Source organism: Falco punctatus (assembly GCF_963210335.1).
Source record: "Falco punctatus genome assembly, chromosome: 11".
NCBI classification, from domain to species: Eukaryota; Metazoa; Chordata; class Aves; order Falconiformes; family Falconidae; genus Falco; species Falco punctatus.
In genome coordinates, this window is record NC_137591.1 from 26,591,868 (window position 1) to 26,612,124 (window position 20,257).

A 20,257-nucleotide genomic window follows, 5' to 3' on the forward strand; every position below is an offset into this window, starting at 1 on the left:
GGGTCCCCCTCCAACACCAAGCCAGCAGCATGGAGAACAATAAATACTGTAATAAATAGAGAAAACCCTGTCACATGGCACTGCTCCGGCAGCAGGTGGTGGGGCCGGGGACCTGGGGCAGCTGCTCTGCTCCGCTCTCCCCAGGCCCCCTCCAGCGTGGGCGTGCGCAGGTGCCCCTCCGGCTGTGGCAAATCCTGCCGATGCTGGGGACGGGGTACGCGGTCCTTGTCGGTGCTGTCCCAGTGGCAGGTAAGTGTGGTGGCGTCCGGCTGTACCCTCCCTCCTGCTGGCTCAGTGCTGAACCTGGCAGAGGGCCGGGGCTGCAGCCAGAGCCCAGCGCCCTCCTCCAAGCTGGGGAGCCCCACAGCCAGGGCTGCGGGACGTGGGGCAGGCTGGGGTGCCCCAGAGCCCCTGGGGATCAAGGTGGCCTTGGAGATTCATCAATAGCACAGCAACCTTCGGCAAGACACGGTCCTGGAGGCCTGGGCTGGGGGCAGTGCCAGGACCGCCTCGGGGCCCTTGTAGGCCAGAGAAGAAGGGCAGGGTGAAGCCGTTTCCGTGCTGGGCACGAGGAAAGGCTATTCTGGTGAGCATCCAAGTGGCCCCCAGACTCACAGAAGCCAAGGGGAGCTGTAGTTGGGCGGAAACCAAGGGTTAAATCAAACCACACCAGTAGGATGGGGCCCGTGTCCCTGCCAGGTTTGAGGCTGGAGCCAGCAGCCAGTTCTCACACAGTCCCGTGGCCCAGTGTGTGCAGACAAAGCGGCATTTCGTGTCCTGCGTGGGGGGTGGGCGAGGCCCCAGCTCAGATGGGCTTGTACAGCAGCGTGGTGACGTACTTCTTCTTGTAGCGGTGCGTGGCGCTGAGCACCATCACACCGTCCTGAGAAAGGCACCGCATCAGTGGAGGCAGGTGGGAGAGCAGCGCAGCCTGGCCGCGCTGAGCCCGCGTGGGGAGCAGCCCCAGCCCGGCCCTGCTGCCCCGAGGCTCCCGACCCGGGACAGGGAGGCAGGGCAGAGCAAAGGGAGGCTCTGGAACACAGCAGGAGAGCCCAGAGCTGCTCAGCTCCACCACGCTGCAGGCAGGCAGCTAAAGGGAACTGTAAGGAGACAACCACCTACACCCACGTGCGTGCCACGCTTCACCGGGCAGCCGAGCTGTCCTGCATGGGTCCTCCCACCCCTGCACCACCCTCTACACCTCACAGCCGCCCAGTTTCTGCTCCCCGGAGGTGCTGCAGGCTCCTGGGAGCCACAGCAGCTCCCCTTCCCTCACCCAGCGGCCTCAGGGGACCTGCCCTTACCTTGATGGAGAGCGCATAGAGGTGATTGAGCATGACGTGGTTGGGCTCGGGCAGCAGTGCTGGGTCACACTAGGAGAAGAGGAGTGTCACAGGGGAACAGCAGAGCCCTGACCCCCCAGCCATCACAGGGAGCTGCCATCTCAGGCAATCTGAGCTGCTGGTGTCTCTGGCTGTTCTGAACAGGAACAGAGCTCAGCTAAGCAGGCAGAGCAAGGGGCCAAACCAGCGTGGTTAATGGGAAAAGTGATGCTTTTCCCAGGAAATGCCAAGGGGAGACCAGGCTCCCTGCAGGGAGGACTCCCTTTCCACCCCCAGCGTGGCTCTCTGTGCTGGCAGTATGCTGGTACCCACCGAGATATTGGTGTCCTTGTTCAGGATGACCTGGAGGAGGTGAGGTGGGAGGATGGGTGGGGATTTGAAGCGCTCCTCGGGCCGGTATACGTACATCTCTTGGCCATAAGGTCCAGGCGGTGAACTTGATAAGTCTAAAGAGAAGAGAAAGGAGGAGACATGAAATGGCTAAAGCAGGACTGGTGAGCACAGAGCAGCTCTCAAGAAGCTGGGAAGAACCCAGCAGGGTCTTCCAGGCACAAACATCTCCCACGAGCCATGACCCCATATCCTACAGCAACAGCTCAGCCTTTTCACTGCACAACAAGCAGCCAGGTGAGCCCCGGGCACTTCCAAGCAGGGCTGCAAGCCAGTACATGCACTAACACAACACAAGCACCCTGCAGTATCCACCCCAAGACCCCTGCATGTGGCGCTCAGCACAGCTGAGTCCCTCTCCCTGTAGCGAGCAGCCAGCTCGCCCCAGAGCTGTACCCTTTGCAGCAGGGGCACAGCAAGCAGCACGCCTGCGTGCTCTCGGTGCTGCAGGACTGCCTGACAAGGAGGTCCCACGAAGGACAAAATGGGAAGTCTAGACTGAGCAGCTGCTCAACCCACGTGAGGGACCACAGGAGCTTGGGGTCGCTGGAAGCTGGGCTAACCATATCTCCCCACCACACCTGACCTGACCATTTCGGAACACTCAGCACCCAGAAGGGCTCCATCTCCCTGGAGCTACTGCTGCTTGCTGGCTTCTTTCCAGCAAAGTATCTCCTGCTCAGGCTTGGCAAGGACGTGAAGATGAGCTCTATCTGAGCTCCATCTGAGACAGGGTTTGTACCAGGGATGGCAGCTCACACTCGGAGCGCCCTGGACCGAAACACGAGCGAGCTACCTGCCAGCATTACACACCGAGCCAGCACTGCCAGTGTCTGCACGGTAACCTAACCTGCTGCTGTAACACAAGTGGCGAGGGAGGTCTGCAATGTGCTAGCATTAGTACAAATTACTTTGGCGTGAAAACCAAGAGTAGCTGCTGAAAATAACCTGGATTCTGCTCTTGCCTAGCTTGTACCCCAGATTAGATGACTTACAGTTGAGCAGACAGAAAGGCCTGATGTTCTTGGCGTTCACCAGTCTGAAATGGCCACCTCTGCCGTGCACAGGCACTGACCCTGCTCCAGGACACGGCTAGCACAGGACAAGTTACACCAGCACAGCCCCTCCATAGAAATGAGGCCTCAGCTGTGGGCTGCTGAGGACATGCTGCCAAGCACTACTCTTCCCAGGTGCAGGCCCACACCTCTGCTCAAGGGGTCTGTCTGACCCCAGAGCAGTGAGTCTCAGAGTAGAGGAGGTGGAAACTAGCACATGCAAAGCTGTAATGCCACATAAAAACTCACCCCGACCTGAGGTTTCTGAGCTCTCCAGGGAATCCACCTTCAAAGCATCGAAGACTTCAAAGTCAGACTTCTTGACGTGAATCAGGTTGTTAATTGTCCCCATCTGGCTGGTGACCACTGGCTGGAAAGAACTGACCTAAGAGTCTTTCTATGTTTACCTCCAATCAAAGCACACCCAATGCATCCTAGATCCTCCTGGCCTGAGCTGCCATCGCTGTGCCATTACCTCAGAGCACCAGTGGCCAGTGTCTAGCTCTGCTCTGCACTTGCTGATCTCTGTTGTTTACCCTGAGGGGATTTTCCTTTACTCCCAGGCTCCTACATCACCTCCTATTTTCACCCTCCATCCTGCTACATGCCAATTGGCAAGTGTCTTCTCCTTCCCATGCTGCTACCACATGATTCAGTTGGGAGAACCGACAAGCGAGTGCTGACCCCTTGGCCCATCATCCCATGTAGCCAATTCTTAAATGGACTTAAAGGCCTTCTGGTGTTTCCCTGCCCCTCAGTACCTCCCCAGCATTTCCCCATACAGTGTGTCTAAGCCCAGAGGAACCAGCCTCTGAAAGGACTCATGGGATGGAGATGCCCCTTTTGTTTTGGCACATACCCTCTGCTCTTCCTGTTCCCCCTCTGCTGCAGTTACGTCACGTCTAGTTCCCTGCATAAGACAAGATCTGCAGGATTAACACTCTGAGCATTACCTCGGATGGGTCATGGACCCACTGGCCATCCACAAAAAATTTGTACTGGTGTTCTCCTTCTGGGAGGTCCAGGATAGCGACAAAGTCGTTGTGGCTGTGCAGAGAGAACAGACATGCAACAGCATTACCCTGTTGATGCTCTGTGTGCTGCTTTTCCATGGGGTTCCAGAAAACAGCACTTTTTCATGCACTGCCCAGCCCCTCTACACCAACACCTTCATGCAGGGTTAGGCTTGCTCATCGTCAGTGATCTAAGGCACAGACTCAATGGGAGTGAGCGTTCAGAGCACTAGCACAGCTCAAACCCTTAGGAGTCCAGCTGCACGGAGAGCTGCAGGCAGTCCAGCCCTGCATGCACAGAGAATGTGACAGGCACCCTGCGCAAGACACTGGGGAGGACGCGTGGACAAAGCATCTAACCCTGCGCTGGCACTGCAGGATGCTGGCAGCAAGTGTAGCAGCTCTGTTTGTGAAGCCTGCAATTGAGATAAACCCATTCCAGAAGATTTGCTGGGATTACACCCAGAGTCCTACAGGGTGTTTCCACCGAAATCACAGATGTATTGCAGGATAGCAAGAACATCATTGGGGCAGGAAGACACGTGAGGGACAAACAAACAACCCCTGCTGGCAACAACACAACTAGGCACAGGGTAAGGCCACAGCCAAGGGAAGAGCTGACAGCTTCCAGAGGACTGCTGCATACCTGGGCAGGGCTCTGCTGCCAAGACTAGCTGCTGCGTGGCATCCAGCTGGGCAAGCAATGTGGCCCATCCTGCCCTGTCCCTCTGTTTCACAACCTACCACCACCACCACAGCACCACCCAGGGAAGAAGATCATTATGTATTTGGGCTCAGACCCTACAGCTTGGGTGAACTGAGAAAAGCCAGGTGAGCAAAAGGAACAGCAACCAGCACAGAGAAGGGAAAACACTCCCTTCAATGGAGCAGAGGAGAACGTAGAGTAACCTGAAGGACTGGCTACCTCTTGATGAGCGGGATCTTGGTGCTCCAGTTGTTGAAAGATCCGGAGATGAAGACTTCTTTGCCTCCATCGGCCCAGCGGATGACAGTGGGACGAGCCTGTTGGGATGGTTTCACTGACTCCTCCAGATCTGGCTGCCATGACACAAACTCCTTGTCCCCAGGAATCTGAGGAAAGAAAATCAGAGCCTGACGGAGACACAGAGACAATCGGGACCACGTTCACTCCCCCCAGCCCATCTAGACAACCGAGACAAGAGCATCGCAGAACGCCTCCAGCCTCCCAGCTCTCCACAGCCCCCTCACATAGTCAGGAGCACAGCCTCGCACAGCCAGTGAGCTGAAGCCCCAGCCAGGGCCCCAGAAGGCAGGACAGGGAATGCAAGTGACCAGCCCCTACCTTGGAGTCATGGGTACTGAAAACACTGGGGTCATCAGTGCTGCCCACCATGATCTTGTGTGGGTGCTCCTTGGCAGGGTGGGGGGCACCGGATCCATCCGAGCGATGGGACTTGGAGCCATGGCGCTCCCCAGACACTCGCTCACTGGTGGTGTTCCCCATGACAGTTCAGCAGCCCCTGTGAGAGAGAGGACATCAGTGTGGCTGTGTCTATAGGCTCTGGCAGTGAGGAGGGGAGCAAAGGCGCTGTTTCCCAGTGTTCTTTGCCAGGGGAGACTGACAGCAGTTCTAAAATAGGCCCAAAGTTCATTCCCACTGCCAAGTTTGGGAGCTGAATGGGAATTTAATAAACAAGACAGCTTGACCTAATTATAGTCATATCCTTATGAACCATCACTCTAGTTAAGCCAGTAATTGTTATACTCCAAAACTGATACTAGTTATGCTGCGTTCCACACAAGCCCTCAGCAGCCAGCTTAATAGAGGGGCTGACAGGAAAAATAAAGCCAACCTTTATGGCAAATCAACTGCTTAGCATTAACAGAGGCTCTTTCATAGTCCTGCAGTCAGGCTCTACAGACAAATCTCCTACATCCAGCAAGAAAACAGCCGGAGAGTGAAAGTAGCAGCTGTTTAACAGCTCCCAACAAATCTCCAAGAGCTTGCGGGCAGAAGAGCAGAGCCTAGCGCCTGGCAAAGGTGACAGAGAGCATTTAAATTGCCCGAGTGGAATCGTCCAAGCTGGAGCTTGGCCAAGGTGTAGGACTAATGCTGTAGTGTCTGCAAAAAGCTCAGCTCTCGATGGCATTCACTTATGATTCACCAAGCAAGTCACCATGCCAGCTGCGGCACAGTGCAGCGAGAAGGTCTGCTTGTGACCCTCACCAGTGGCACCACCCCAGGCACTCTGGCATCTGCCTGGCCATCTGGAGGCACAAGATGAAGGAAGCTGCCTGAATGCCAGGAGGTGGGCCATCATCCCCAGTCTCACCCAGCTCAGAGAACGCAGAACAGAAGTGGCCATACGGCACCAGGCCAGGAATAATTACGTGCCTCTTGGGACAAACAACAAAGCCTCTGCAAGCTACACGGGGCTCGTCAGGCCTTACCCAGTTCCCAGCAGCCAAGATGGACCGGGGTTCTTTCCCCCTTCCCACAGTTATTTTGCAGCTTTCAGCTTACCGTGCCGATCATCGGCTCTGCAGGGCAAGGCAAGCCTGCCTTGGTTCATGTGCTTAGTTGTGACATTTGAGGATTTGTTTAGAAGATCAAATTATAAGAAGGGTGCCAGGCAAGGCTGCCAGCCAAAGCCAGGCTTTAGAACATTATGGAGCAATTACTAAAGCATTTCTTAAATCCTGAGGGCTAAAAGGCAGCTCAGGAGGGCAGCTAACCCATACCAGCATCCCCTCTCAGTGAGGATCAAGTGTACCTGAAGATCCAGGTCAGATGAGGGCCATCATTCGCTCTGACACCTTCCCCCTTTGCCCCGAAGGAGGCTCAGTCAGCTCCTCACACAACCTGCCCCTGTGCCACTAGACCTGCTGTGGAGGAGCTTCTTCCCTAGTATCTCCGCTAAGGCTCCCTTACTACTACCTATGGGGAGGAAGGCAGGAAAGGCTGAACATTCTCTTGTACCAAGACTGACCTGAGAGATGCGTGCAGGTGTTAACAGGTGTGAAAGCTTCTCTTTCTCTTCTCTAAAAGGAATCCAGTCCCTCTGGCTGTCCCTTACAGGTCACACTCTCCAAATGCCTCCTGAGGTTTCTCCCAAGCGGCGGCTCCTCTCCAGCGCATGGTATCCAAAACCCCGTGCAGACAAGACCACCTCACCTCCTGCATCGCAGGCACCCTGCTGCGCTGGGACAGCCAACTCTTTGGACGTAGCCTGCGGTACTTGGCTTTTTACTGAATGAACTTCTACAGCTCAAACCCTCCTGCATTCAGACAAGCCCCCATAGCACAGCACGCTCCAAGGGACGTACACAAGTACCTCCAAGGCACCGATGGAAACGCTGCCCATACCAACGCCCAGGTGAAGCCTCCACGGTGCCTCAGCGCATCTGCTGCCAGTTTGGCAGCAAGCCGCTGCCAGCTGCAGTCCGCAGCACGGTGGGTGCCTGCTGCCGGATTGCAAGACCCTTCCACCTCCCCACTCGGACCACCACACTGGAAACACCACACCTTGCCATGTCTCGCTTGCCACCTCTCCCACCCGGCCAGCAAACCCCCGGGACACCAGCTTCCCGCAGCGGGGAACACCGGCCAGCCTGGCAGGGTTTGTTCTGGGCGGACCGGGTCTCTGCTCAGCACCCTCCCCGCCCGCAGCCTGCCCGGCCGGCACCTCCGGGGTTACCCAGGGAAGCCGGGCTCCTCTCCCGCCTCCCGAGGGGAAGCCGAGCTCGGGGTGCCGTGAGGTGAAGGGGATGAGCCGGGGAGAGCCGCGCTCCCTGCCCGGCCCCGCCGAGCGGCACGGCCGGGAGCAGGGCTCTGCCAGGCGGCGGCAGCGCGGTCACGGCACGGCCGGCCCCCGGGCCCCGCTCCCCTGCCCTGCCAGCGCCCGCCGCGGCCCTGAGGAGCGGGCAGGCGGCAGCGGCCCGGCCGGGCCCTCCTGAAGGGGCTGCGGGCCACGGCTCAGGCCGGCCACAGAACGAGGGGCGCAGGCCACCGCAGCGTGGCCCGGGGGGGCGCCCAGCCATGCCTCACCCACCTTCTCCCGCCCACCCGCCGGCGGCCTGGCCAGCCGTGACACCCCGCCGTCACCCCCGGCCCCGCACCGCGGCCCCACCTGCCCGCCGCCGCCGCCCCGCTCTCCGCCTCCGTCCAAAATGGCGACACCCCCCGCCGCCACCGCCAGCCTCTGCGGGGCGCTCTGGCCCGCCCCCGCGCGCCGCTCTATGGCCGCGCCCCCCCCTCCGCGGACCCGCTTCCCCGCTGCCCGGCAGCCGCCATGTTTGTTGAGGGCGGCTTATTGTCGTCCATTGTTGTTAAGGGCGGCCGGGCCGGCGTGCGGGCTGAGGGTCGCGCCGCTTCATCCGCACCTCAGCCCCTGGGCGGCCATGTCGGTTGAGGGCAGCGCCAGGGCTGGGGCCGGGGGGGCAGGCCGGCGGTGGGGCGGGTGGGAGCTGAGCTGAGGTGGGCGTGTGGGCAGCGGGCTGCCTGCAGGCGCCTCAGGACGGGCACGGGAGACAGAGGCAGCCCACACAGCGTGGTTCCCGGTCCCCTCAGCACTGGGACAAGCTTTATTGCCCTTTTCTCGAGGGCCCTGGCCGGCCAAGCTCCCGCTTTCCCCGCTGCCTCTGCGCTGACCAAACCCCTGGACAGAGATTGCCGGGATTTCGGGAAGGGGAACGATCCCTGTCATGGCAGCCCCGGGCAAGACCTGGTGTGGCCAGGCCGCAGCAGGAAGATGAGACAGCCCAGGCCGTGTCTTCAAGGAACCGATTCCGTGCCTCCTGGCATGGTGCAGACCTAGCAAGAGACTACAGGAACACCCAGGCCCGAAGGAAAGGAAGCAGGTTGCCGGGAGGACCAGCTGTCTCCTTCATTTTAGGTTAAGGAGATAGCAAGACATAGATGAGGGTGGCCACGATCAAGCCAATGCTGAAGACCATGAAGACATGCGGCACGGTGCTGGAGCAGGCAGGGCAGGCCCTGGCCCTGGCTCGCAGGGGCCTGAGCATGCGCTGTCGCTGGGTGAGGATGGCCGCCCTGGCACCTTCCCACTCGCCCGGGCCCCGCAGGCGGTACTGGTATGGCGTGCAGGGCCCGAAGGCCACCTCCAGCGCCAGCTTGGGGTCGGTGAGGAAGAGGGCGAGCAGGTTGGGCTTGACCCCCACCTGGCAGGCGAGCTCGTCCATGTAAGGGATGTAATCCACCTGGATGGTGTGCCGCTGGCTCTTCACGTACCTGCGGGCAGGGAGGGCAGGGGGTTTGGTGTGTGGGCATAAGGGTAATGGTGGCAGGGATGATGCCTGCGCAGGGTCCTTACCGCTTGGCCATTTTCTCCTTGGTTTGTGTGATGTCAGCCAGCATATCGGCGGATGGCGGTAGGTCCTGCAGCCCTAGGGAAGAGGAGGCTGTAGCTGGAGGGAGGGCTGTGCTGCTTCTGTGATGTGGCTGCTTCTGCAGTCCAGCCTGGCCTCTGCTTGCACATGGAAGCTTTTGGGGCTTTGAGGACATGCCACCACATCAGGAGCAAACTGGGAGGCACAGGCAAAGATAGCGATGGCAGGAAAGGAAAGGGAGAAGGTGATTTGCTAGGAATGGCACCTGTTAGTGGCCCCTGCAAGAGCAGATGAGTGTGAGGCTCACTGCAAAATGCAGTGCTGGGTTTTGTCCTCAGGAAGAAACAAAAGGAGGGTAAAAAGGTGAGCAGAAGGAGTTGGCATGTAAGGAGATGCCACCAGCTGAACAACTCTGTCATGCTGTAGCTGGAGGAGCCCAGCTGCATCCCCCCCAAAACTGTCTTGCTTACCCTTGAAGACACGGGTGGCCCAGCGACACTGGAGCTCTGAGATGGGCATGATGGCACCCAGGGGCTGGATGAGGCCAATGAAAGCCAGCGTCGGCTTCTCCAGGTCCGGCGGGAACATGAATTTGTAGAGGGGGATCTGGTTCTCCACCACCTTCACGCAACCCTCGAGGAAGGGGAAGGAGAAGCTGTACCCCGTGGCAAAGACCACAGCATCAATGTCTTCCCTGGTGTCATCCTCAAAGATGGCAGATGTCTCTGTGAACTCCTTGATGTTTGGCTTCACCTGCACCCTGCCCGAAATGATGCGGTTGGGCAGGTCGTCATTGATGGTCGGGTGCTGGTCAAAGATCCTGGAAGGCACAGAGACCTCGTGTGGGCTCAGGCAGCGGGATGGCCAGGTACCTGGGGTGCTGCTCAGGTGCTCACCGGTGCTGGGGCTGCAGGCCATAGAGTGCGTGGTCAAAGCGGGCATTCATCTTCCTCTCCAGATAAAAACTGCTGACGTTTTGAGGCACCAGGCTGCGTAGGAGCTGCACAAAGCGGCTGAGGTAGGAGAAGTCGAAGGGGTACCCACCATCTGCCACCCGGTGCAGCACCCAGGTCCCGCGCTTGGTGCTGAGGAAGACCTGGGAGGAAGGAGAGGAGAGGCAGTGGTGTGGCAGCATCCTTGGGACCAGACTGGGCCCCCGCCGTCCCCCTTGGACAGCAGGGATGCCAGCACAGCTGCTGGGACCACAACAGCCACCCCCACTGAGAGGGGATAGGGTGCTTGTGGCCGGGTGCTGGAGGGAGAGGAGCCCACAGGGGGTGGCACGGTGGTTTTTAGTGCCCTCCGGGATTTAAATAATAAGTACCCCAGCCCTGGCAGCTCTCCTAGCACACCTGTTTGGCTGTGTGGCTGAGCTCCACTGCGATGTCAATGCCTGAATTCCCCGTGCCAACCACGACTACCCTCTTGCCTGAAAAGGACTGTGGGCTCTTGTAGTCCCGGCTGTGCAGGTACCAGCCCTCAAACTTATTCAGGCCTGGAAGAGAGAGGGAAGCCATGCTGTACTGGGATGTGAGGCTGGGGGGGCTGTCCCCCTGCTCAGACTGGTGGTGTGTTTTGGGAACAGGTTGGGACCGACAGGAGTGACACAGCCCTGGGATGGTGCCCAGAGAGGCAGTGGCATCTCTAGCCTGGGAGATGCCCAGTGTGGCCTCGAGCATCCTGCTCTGGCTTTGGGGCTGGCCTGGCTTGGAGCAGGGCTTGGACTGGAGACCTCCATGCTCCCGTCCCCAAATCTTCCTGCAGTTCCCCCAGTGTCAGGCATTGGAGGCAGAGGAGCAGCTGGGGTCTGTGCCATCCTGCCAGACCCTGGTGACAGTGTGCTCCAGCCTGTTCCCCAGTCAGAGGGTCTCCACAGCTGAAAGCCCTCCAGGCATTTTTGCCTGGCACCCAGAGGAGAAGGCCACCACCAGCACTGAGCTCTCAAGCCTGGCCGGGGAGCTGGAAAGCCCAGCTGGTGCGTGGCCAGCCACACAGGGAGCCTGTCTGCGGTGGGGGAGGTGAGCTGGCAGCAGAACAGGGCGCTTTGGTCAGGTGCATGGCAAGAGGCACTGAGGACAGGCCACCGAGATGGATGGGATGGCAGCAGGCTCATGCAATCCCACCTGGTGCATTAACCTGTGGAGGCATTTTTGTCAGCAGCCAGAGTGGGGTGGGGGCTGAGCGGGAAAGGAGGGTGGTCCCAGGAGTGTGAGGGATCGGGCGAGCGGCCCGCAGGGCGGTACCTGGGAAGGTGTTCAGCGGGAGATGTGCCTCCGTGTGGTGCCCGGTGCACACCAGCACAGCGTCGAAGACGGCCGCCTCCTGCTTCCCATCACGCTCCGTCACCACGTCCCACTGGCCCGTGGTGGCAAAGTCGGGGCGCTTGGACACCCGGCACACGCTGGTCTGGGGGCAGGGGAGGCAGAGTCAGGCACCCCGTGCCCCCTGGCCCTGCCGCCACTGCCCCCCGGAGCCCCCACCTCTCACCCTGAAGCGAATGTGGCGGAGCAGGTCGAAGTGCCGGGCGTACATGCGGAAGTATTCCATGATCTTGGAGTTGTGCATGTAGTTGGGGAAGTCATCGGGGATGGGGAAGTCACTGAAGCACATCATCTCCTTGGAGGTGTTGATGATGACGGAGCGGTAGATGCTGGCACGGCCCTCCTCGGGGTGCTCCTGCGGGAGCGGGACATGGCTTGGCGCCGGCCGGGGACCCCAGGGCTGCCAGCCTGCCCTGCCAGGCACCTCACCATGCTTGTGGGTGCAGGATTAAGCCACAGGTGGTCATAGCACCTGTCTGCACCCAGCGTCCTCCCCCGGGTGCAACCGCCCACCCCACAGAACAGGGAAGAGAAAGCTCTGAGTTGGCGGGGGCCATGCAGTGGTGACAGCAAGTTGTGGGAGGTCTTGTGCCTCGGTTCCCCCACTCTCCCTGCGGCCCCCATGAGGCGGAGCATTCCCAAAGCTGTCCGCGCTGTCATTGCCCCGGTGACCACATTGGGTCTCTCCGGTTCCTGAGCCGCAGGTGCTGGCAGCTGAGTGGGCGCTCCTGCCCCTGGGGTCTCTGCCCCGGCGGCTGGGCGCCGCTGCCCTGGCTCTGCTCCACCGTGGGTGGAACCAGCGAACTGTAACCCAACCACCCCGATTCCCAGGCTGGTGTGGCACCCTGTGCGTCCCCCCCAGGCTCTCCCAGCCAGGTATCAGGCTGCTTTTTTTGTGGGTGGGTCCCCAGGGGAAAAATCAGCAGCTTTGTTATAGGTGGGGCAGAAAAGAGCGCCGGGGCTTCCCCCGAGGCAGGGAGAGCCAAGGCACGGGGGAGGCAGTGCTTGGTGCCTGTGGGCAAACGGCTCAGAGGCAGGGAGAGGAGCTACTGGGACTTCCAGGGAAGGGCTGGGTAAGACGGGGACTGGGACAGACAGCAGCGTCGGATGGGAAAGCGAGCTCTGGGGTAAGGTCCTTAGGGAGGGTCTGTCCTGCTGCTGGGGGGAAGGAGACAGGGCCGGTGTGGCTGGTACACCAGCTGGCACCAGGGGGACCTCCCCCTACCAGAGCATTTTTTCTTTTCCGTGGCCTTTCTTGGAAGCCTGCCTGCGCACCCACGCAGAGCAAGGGAGCGGTGCTTCACTAGCTGCCAGCGATCCATCCCAGTCCCACCCGTGCTGCTGCCACGGGGCAGGCTGGCAGGGCACGGGGCTTACCTCGAAGCGCCAGAGCCCCCCGATGTCCCAGCTCCTCTCGAAGCAGGTGGGTACCAGCCCCTCATCCAGGCAGCATTTCAGGGCGCACAGGCCAGAGGCACCGGCACCGATGATGGCTACTCTCCGGGCAGCCATGTCCCACGGTGTGGTTGTGGCAGGGATGCTGGGGAAGCCTCAGCCAGGGACAAAACGCGCTCAGGAGGGTGTGGAGCCTGGCAGGTCACACCAGTGCTGCTCAGTTGGGGATGGCTGTTCCTGTGCTCCCCATGGAGGACTGAGGTCAGCTGGTGTGTCACAGGAGGTGTGTTTCTTCCAGACGTGATCTACAGGTTCCCCTTGCTGCCGTGCCACACCTCCTGCCCGCGCCCACCCGCTGCAAGAGTTTTATTAGATGCTGTAAGTGCTTAATGGTGCCGACGCTGCCCTGGGACTTCGTGGGTGTGGGGGGTGAGATGCGGCCGAGTTCCATATTTCTGCAGGTCATGGCATGGAAAACAAAACCAGGAGATGCTCGGAGCACTGGTAGCCAGCAGCTATGCCAGCCTCAGCATGTGGTGGTCAGGACCCCCTTGTCACCTCTCTGGGTCCCCAACCCACCCGGCCATCTTCTGGAGGGGCTGTGTGCTGGTGACGAGGGTGGCACTGAGCCATGCTGCTGTGACCCCTGTGACCTGCTCCGGCACTGCACACCCTGAGTGCAGCAGTTTTGCTGTGGATACATGTGTGTGCATGCATGCAACCCACGCTGCCACGGTCGTGACCTCAAACCTGCGCGCATCCCCCCTGGCGTGCAGGGGGTCACAGTGGTGTCAGGAACGGGACAGACGCCTGTCTCTGTTTAACACATTTATCCAGTTAGGAAGTCTGCTGTGCTATTTAGCTATTGTGTGAATGGGCCAGGGGTGGCACGGCTGGGTTAGAGGTGACAGAAAAGCCCAGTGTGTTACTGCTGGGTCAAAAGCTCTGGCTGAGAGGGACTGGATTTTACTCGTGTGAGAGCGTTTCCTCCTCTGGCCCTGGCAGCAGCTCCCCAGGGAGGTGCAGAGCGGGCACTGAGGCATTATTCCAGCAGCTGGGGAGACTCTGTGCATCCCAAGCTCATGGTGTGGCCATGGCGGGGACGTGCCAGGCAGAAGGAGGGCTCTTGCCATGGTGCCCAGGCTGTCATGGGACAGGGGGTGGCCAGCCAGGCCCCTCAGCACATTGCAAAGCCTCCCTTCCCGCGCTTGTAGGGCACCTACAAGTAAGCAAAAACAAAGGCAAGGACGGCCACAGCCCCGACCAGCTTGAAAATGAGGGGCACGGCAGGGGCGGAGGGGTGGTCTTCCACGTGCCGTGTCTGCAGGGGCTTGATGATGCGCTGTCGCTGGGTGAGGATGGCCGCCCTGGCACCTTCCCACTCGCCCGGGCCCCGCAGGCGGTACTGGTATGGCGTGCAGGGCCCGAAGGCCACCTCCAGCGCCAGCTTGGGGTTGGTGAGGAAGAGGGTGAGCAGGTTGGGCTTGACCCCCACCTGGCAGGCGAGCTCGTCCATGTAAGGGATGTAATCCACCTGGATGGTGTGCCGCTGGCTCTTCACGTACCTGCGGGCAGGGAGGGCAGGTGGGTGCTGGCAGCAGAGGCAGCAGTGCCCCACATGCCAGCAAGGTGGTATTGGAGGGACCGCCATCGGGAGGGAATCAGCGGGGTGGGGGTAGTGCGGCTAGGCACATCCCTGCCGTTTGTCGGCATGGCCAAATGTGCTGGGACGTAGCCAGGGGACAGGATGGGTGCCTACATGCAGCTGTGCCCAAACCAGCTCCCTCCCTGTTCCCTGAGGAGGGTCTTACTCCTTCGCCATCGCTTCTCTCTTCTTCTTGATGTCAGCCTCCATGTCGTGCCGTGGGGGAAGCTTGTTCAGCCCTAGGGAGGATAAGCCACAGCATGGGGGTGCTGCACCCCGCTGGCAACAATGGCCACTGTGGTGCTGCTCTTGCTGGCACCACCGTGGCTGGCAGTCTGGCACCTGCGGCATGTCCAAGCTCCTTGGGATGGGAAGGAGTAGCCCATGGGGCTCAGGGTACAGATGTCCCTGTGCTGCTCAGGCAAAAGCCCAGCTCACCACCACAGCTGCAGGATGGCCGTGCCGTTCCCCATGGCCAGATGGCACAGCTGGCTGCTGCCTCCCAGGCATGTCTGTGCACCATTTGCGCCGGCACCAGGGGTGCAAGCCCAGGCTGCAGCCACAGGGGAGGTTTGCCTTGCTTACCCTTGAAGACACGGGTGGCCCAGCGACACTGGAGCTCCGAGATGGGCATGATGGCACCCAGGGGCTGGATGAGGCCAATGAAAGCCAGCGTCGGCTTCTCCAGGTCCGGCGGGAACATGAATTTGTAGAGGGGGATCTGGTTCTCCACCACCTTCACGCAACCCTCGAGGAAGGGGAAGGAGAAGCTGTACCCCGTGGCAAAGACCACGGCATCAATGTCTTCCCTGGTGCCGTCCTCAAAGATGGCAGATGTCTCTGTGAACTCCTGAACGTTGGGCTTCACCTGCACCCTGCCTGAAATGATGCGGTTGGGCAGGTCATCATTGATGGTCGGGTGCTGGTTAAAGATCCTGGAAGGTACAAGGAGCCATGAGGGCACTGGGGTAGTGTGTCTCTGCTCCACGTCCTGCTCCAGCCCCTGCTCCCTGCTCTGGGTATGCTCAGCCCCAGGGATGCTCATTCCCAGTGGGGCTGGTCCCCCAGGGACGCTGGGCAGCTGCCACTGCACTGGTGACACTGTGGGTCCCTGGAAGGAGCAGTGGTGGCTCCCTTGAGCATTGTCTGGGCACAACACAGCTATTGACTCCATTTCCAGGGCTGGTGCCTTGGCCCCAGCCTGAGCACAGCGAGCATGGCCAAGTGGGACTGGACATGGTGGGAGGCGGAGAGCCCCTCCTGGGCAGGGGGAGCATTTGCTGGCACCTGTGCTTTGGCTTCAGGCCGTAGTGCGAGTGGTCAAATCTGGCGTTCAGCTGGTTCTCGGCAAGGTGGCACACTATGGACGGGCTCAGCAGCTTCTTCAGGAATGCCTTCATGCGGGTGGTGAAGATGACGTCGATGGGGTAGCCCTGATCTCCAACGCGGTTGAGGATCCATGCCCCCCGGCGGGTGCTGAGGAAGACCTGGGCAAGGAAGTATGCATTGCTCCTGAAGGCTGTGATGGTCCTGGGGGGCTGCCCTTAGGGGGGTACGTGTCCTTGCCCCAGGATCACTCCTCTTTGTGCTGCCCAAGTGCTGAGTGAAGACCCGGACGGCAATGAGCTGGCAGTCAGCACCCAGCAGGGAGAGGTAGGGAAGAGCCGCAGGGGCAGTGCCAGCCCGGGGCTTGGGGATGGAAATCAGGGTATCCATACGGGATCAAGTCTTGACTTCCACTGTTGCCTGGTGGCTGGGATTGGTGGGTGCCAGCACTGCCAAAACCAGCAAATGCTAGGTCGGAGCAGTGGCTGTGCCAGAGCCTGTGTCCTGGTGTCCTTGTGGAGCCAGCAGTGTCCCATGGGGGGCTGTCCTGCCCCCCAGGACCCCACTCTTGCTGCTCACCTGCTTGGCTGTGTGGCTGATCTCCACGGCCAGGTCCGACCCTGAATTCCCAATCCCGATGACAATGACCCTCTTGTCAGTGAAAGCCCAAGCATCCTTGTAGTCTCGGCTGTGGAGGTAGAAGCCCTTGAACTTCTCGATTCCTGTGGGCAGGGAGGAGGGATGCTTGGCTTCTTGCCGCTGAGCTGGAGGGTCACCTCCGCAAAATCTGAAATGGGGATGCTCCCTGGCCCCACCAGACCCCTTCTGGGGAGCATGGGACTGCTCCTGGAGCCAAAGCAAGGTAGGGAAATGCTGGGGCTAGGAGGAGGAGCAGCAGGAAGAACAGAGACCACCACAACTGGGCTTGCTGGGGTCTCTCCTTGGCCAGCCGGCGGGGCGGTACCTGGGAAGGTGTTCAGCGGGAGATGTGCCTCTGTGTGGTGCCCGGTGCACACCAGCACAGCGTCGAAGACGGCCGTCTCCTGCTTCCCATCACGCTCCGTCACCACGTCCCACTGGCCCGTGGTGGTGAAGTCGGGGCGCTTGGACACCTGGCACACGCTGGTCTGGGGGCAGGGGAGGCAGAGTCAGGCACCCCGTGCCCCCTGGCCCCGCCGCCACTGCCCCCCGGAGCCCCCACCTCTCACCCTGAAGCGAATGTGGCGGAGCAGGTCGAAGTGCCGGGCGTACATGCGGAAGTATTCCATGATCTTGGAGTTGTGCATGTAGTTGGGGAAGTCATCGGGGATGGGGAAGTCACTGAAGCACATCATCTCCTTGGAGGTGTTGATGATGACGGAGCGGTAGATGCTGGCACGGCCCTCCTCGGGGTGCTCCTGCGGGAGCGGGACACGGCTCAGGGCTGGCCAGGGCTGACGTGGCGGCCCTTTGTGTGAAGCCCCTACCCTCAACCTCGCCCCCAGGACCCTGCCGTGGCTGGCTGTGTGCAACACTACCAGCTGCCACTGGTCTCCAGCTGCCGTGGTGCTGCCCCCCAGCAGGACACGTGGCCAGCAGGGCTTACCTCAAACCTCCAGAGCCCCCCGATGTCCCCAGTCCTCTCGAAGCAGACGGGTTCCAGCCCCTCTTGCAGGCAGGCTTTGATGGCGCACAGCCCGCTGCTGCCCCCTCCAATGATGGCCACTCTCTTAGCCATGCTGCCCTCCGCCACGGGGTCTTTGCCTGGGGACGGTGCCGGAGAGTGGGGGTGAGGGGTGCAGCCATGCAAAATTTTGGCCCTGTGCACCAAAGAGGTCCCAAGCTGAGAGGTAGCCCCCCCCCAATTTGTCCGGGGCAGCTGTGAAGCAACTGCTGTCCCCCTCCCCGGCAGGGACCTGGCCAGTGCTGGGGTTTTGCACCACCACGGTATTGCCCCTGAATGCCATGAGGGGAAATGCTACCGAGTGCCAGGGAGCCTCCAAATCTCCCACCCACGCTACGTCCCCGTGGTGGAGGAGTGCCAGAGTGCCCTGTTCTGCCGCGGGGACCGACGGCTCCCTCCAGGGTGGGCAACAGCCCCTCCACCCGCCCTTTGCCCTCTCCCTTCCCCGGGGAGATGCCTGTTGTGCGATCCCAGCACCCACAGCATGCCAGTGACCCACAGGGACCGGGGACTGCAACCGACCTGCAGCCCAGGGAAGGCCAGCAGCAAGCACGGAGCCACGGGAGAGCCCCTGCCGGGTTGTCCCAACCCGTGACGCCGGACGGTGGCTTGGCTTTATGGTGCGCAGTGGCCGTGAGCAGGGCCTCCCCCTCCGTCACGCCTCCCACGGGGCCGGGGAGAGGAAGGCCGTACCTGGCTGGCTCCCAGCTGCCGCTTGGCTCTTCCAGCAGCGGCTCTTGCTACAGCCTGGGATGGTGGTGTAAGGAGCCACCGCAGGCGCCTTGCTGGGAGCCCCCGTGCTGGGACACGGCAGGGACACGGGGCTGCAGGAGAGGCAGAGACGCAGCTGGCCCTTGTGGCATGGACACTGCGAAAGCAAACACCGCCCTGAATGTTAACCTTTGGAATTATCAGGATTAGCCCAACCCTGTTTATGCCGATACCCGGGGCACACGCAGCACCGGCTGCTCTGGTGGCACCCAGCACCACGTCACCCCCCCCCCCACCACCCCCCCCCCCCGTGGCCCTGGGCTGGGCATGTGAGCATAGCATCCCCATGGCCGGCTCCTGGGCTGCCAGAGTCCCAGGGCCAGCAGGACCCGGGTGTGAGAAGCACCATGCTGCTGGGGTGTCAGTGGTGCTGGGGTGGTGGGACTGGTTAGGAAAAGGCTCTCCCGGGCAGCGGGAGGCACGGAGCAGGCGGCTGGGGAGCACACCGCTGGCTTCTGGCACATCGGTGGCTGCACAGCCCCTGGGGGCTGCAGGAGAAATTTGCTCTCCTATGTCCGGGGAGCTTCACCCCAGAGCTGAGCAAGGCGCAGGGCTGCGGAGGGGCCAAGCTCTGCAGCTGAAAGCGTTTTAACATTCCAAGACTCGTAATATGTTTGCAGTAAGTATAATAAAGCTCCTCCTGTCCCTCACTGTTGGCTAGGGCTGATCTCTGCCGGGGACAGAGATGTCGAGCTGTCAGCCCCCACGCTGTGCCTGCCTGCTGAAAAGCATTGAAAGCATCTCTTACCAGGCACGGGGATTGGCACGGGGATGGCGAGGGGGCAGCACTGGCAGTGCCACCCTCCCTGCTCCGCTCTCAGCTGGCTTCTGGCTCTTTTCTAAGTTCGGCAGGGACTGTCCAGGGGCAACAGGTACAGGAGACTTTACCCCAGCCCTCAACCCAACCACTGTGGTATGAAACCTCTGCGCAGGTTGTCTTCAAATTTGCCCTTCTCCCTTGGCAGCTACGAGAGGCTGCGCAGCCCTGGACTTTGTCCCCACTGTGCTTGGGCTCATGGCCCGACCAAACCGTTGCCATCAGCCACAGGGAACCATGGGAGTGCACCAGGGTCAAGCCATGGCGTTTCAGTCAAGGATGGCTTGTTGCTGTCCATGGGGAAGCCACAGCCCCCCGCATCTGGCAAGCACCTGGGATGTGCGGTGTGGTGGGCAGGGCATGTGGACACATCTGCTCAGGGCTTCCACAGCGGGCAGAGGTGCCTGTGCTGTGGGACAAGCTGAGCAGAAAGCACCAGTCTCCTCCTTCCTATCACCAGGCTGGCACCTCGGCCAGTGACAAGTGACAAGGAGCGATGGACACAAGCACAAACGGAGATCAGAGGTCTTGCTGGCAGAGGTGGGCAGAGGCAGAGCTGAGGTGAGAGGGTGGCTGGGCAGCTTGTGAGCCAGCAGGGCCATGCACTGGTGATGGTGGGTGGCACCAAGCAGCTTGTGGAAGGTCCTGCAGGTGAGTCAGGAGCAACTTCTAGCACACGCGTATGCATGTGGGAAGAAGCCGCAGATGCACACAGTTGCTGCCCTACTCTTCCATGGCCTGCAGAGGAGGATCCCAACAGCTGCAAGAATCACTTGGATAAAAAGCACTGTGGTTTTGGGAAAAAGTAAAGCTAAGATGTTTTGTCACAGCTCAACAAGCCCAGATAATCCCAAACCCTGACCGTGCCAGCTGCCCATAATCGCACAGCCACCAGAGCTTGTCTCTGCCTTGGGGTGGGAGGGCTGGCCAGGTGCTGCTGTTGTACCTGCTGGACTGGCCCAGCGGCTGCCAGGCACGTGGTGCAACCCAGGGGATTTTTTTTCAGGCACTGGAGTACCAGCAGCCCCCAGGCTGCTCCTGCACCTTCACCCTTAAACACTGCCTGGTTTTAATACGACTTATCCCATGATTTCAAGGGCCTGAGTGCACTAATAGACCTTAATGGCCATGACAAGCCTCACCTGGGGCCAGTCACTCCCAGTCAGATGTCGAGAGTCACTAAGCTC

At 60.6% G+C, this 20,257-nt stretch overlaps 3 protein-coding genes across 10 annotated transcripts; all 3 read right to left on the bottom strand.

The window, feature by feature from the left end:
* Window positions 1-30: 30 nt before the first annotated feature.
* Window positions 31-7,827, bottom strand: PRKAB2 (protein kinase AMP-activated non-catalytic subunit beta 2). Of its 7 annotated transcripts, XR_013931257.1 has the most exons (9): window positions 6,774-7,827; window positions 5,126-5,303; window positions 4,727-4,893; window positions 3,742-3,835; window positions 3,038-3,158; window positions 2,729-2,825; window positions 1,656-1,789; window positions 1,305-1,373; window positions 812-883 (listed from the first exon to the last, which is right to left on the bottom strand). XR_013931257.1 is itself a non-coding variant. In XM_080407340.1 (8 exons), exons 2-8 carry the CDS (start codon window positions 5,285-5,287, stop codon window positions 806-808), a joined length of 819 nt encoding a protein of 272 aa, XP_080263466.1. In that variant the 5' UTR covers window positions 5,288-5,303; window positions 6,774-7,827; the 3' UTR covers window positions 31-805. The 7 variants fall into 7 exon arrangements, 6 of the variants coding, with proteins under 6 accessions (XP_080263466.1, XP_080263465.1, XP_080263467.1 ...); XM_080407340.1 differs by lacking the exon at window positions 2,729-2,825 and having other exon boundaries at window positions 31-883; window positions 3,044-3,158; XM_080407339.1 differs by lacking the exon at window positions 2,729-2,825 and having other exon boundaries at window positions 31-883.
* LOC308071623 (flavin-containing monooxygenase 5-like) lies at window positions 6,907-12,965 on the bottom strand (the record flags this gene model as incomplete). The annotated part of the gene is made up of 9 exons (XM_080407331.1): window positions 6,907-6,980; window positions 8,049-9,034; window positions 9,117-9,189; window positions 9,603-9,952; window positions 10,029-10,228; window positions 10,485-10,627; window positions 11,376-11,538; window positions 11,620-11,808; window positions 12,831-12,965. 8 exons carry the CDS (start codon window positions 12,963-12,965, stop codon window positions 8,680-8,682), a joined length of 1,608 nt encoding a protein of 535 aa, XP_080263457.1. The 3' UTR covers window positions 6,907-6,980; window positions 8,049-8,679.
* Window positions 12,966-12,996: 31 nt separating this feature from the next.
* LOC308071624 (flavin-containing monooxygenase 5-like) lies at window positions 12,997-18,362 on the bottom strand. 2 transcript variants are annotated; one of them, XM_080407333.1, is made up of 9 exons: window positions 18,176-18,362; window positions 17,405-17,562; window positions 17,028-17,216; window positions 16,784-16,946; window positions 16,399-16,541; window positions 15,781-15,980; window positions 15,079-15,428; window positions 14,660-14,732; window positions 12,997-14,413 (listed from the first exon to the last, which is right to left on the bottom strand). In XM_080407333.1, exons 2-9 carry the CDS (start codon window positions 17,534-17,536, stop codon window positions 14,068-14,070), a joined length of 1,596 nt encoding a protein of 531 aa, XP_080263459.1. In that variant the 5' UTR covers window positions 17,537-17,562; window positions 18,176-18,362; the 3' UTR covers window positions 12,997-14,067. The 2 variants fall into 2 exon arrangements, with proteins under 2 accessions (XP_080263459.1, XP_080263458.1); XM_080407332.1 differs by lacking the exon at window positions 18,176-18,362 and adding an exon at window positions 18,005-18,166.
* Window positions 18,363-20,257: the final 1,895 nt, after the last annotated feature.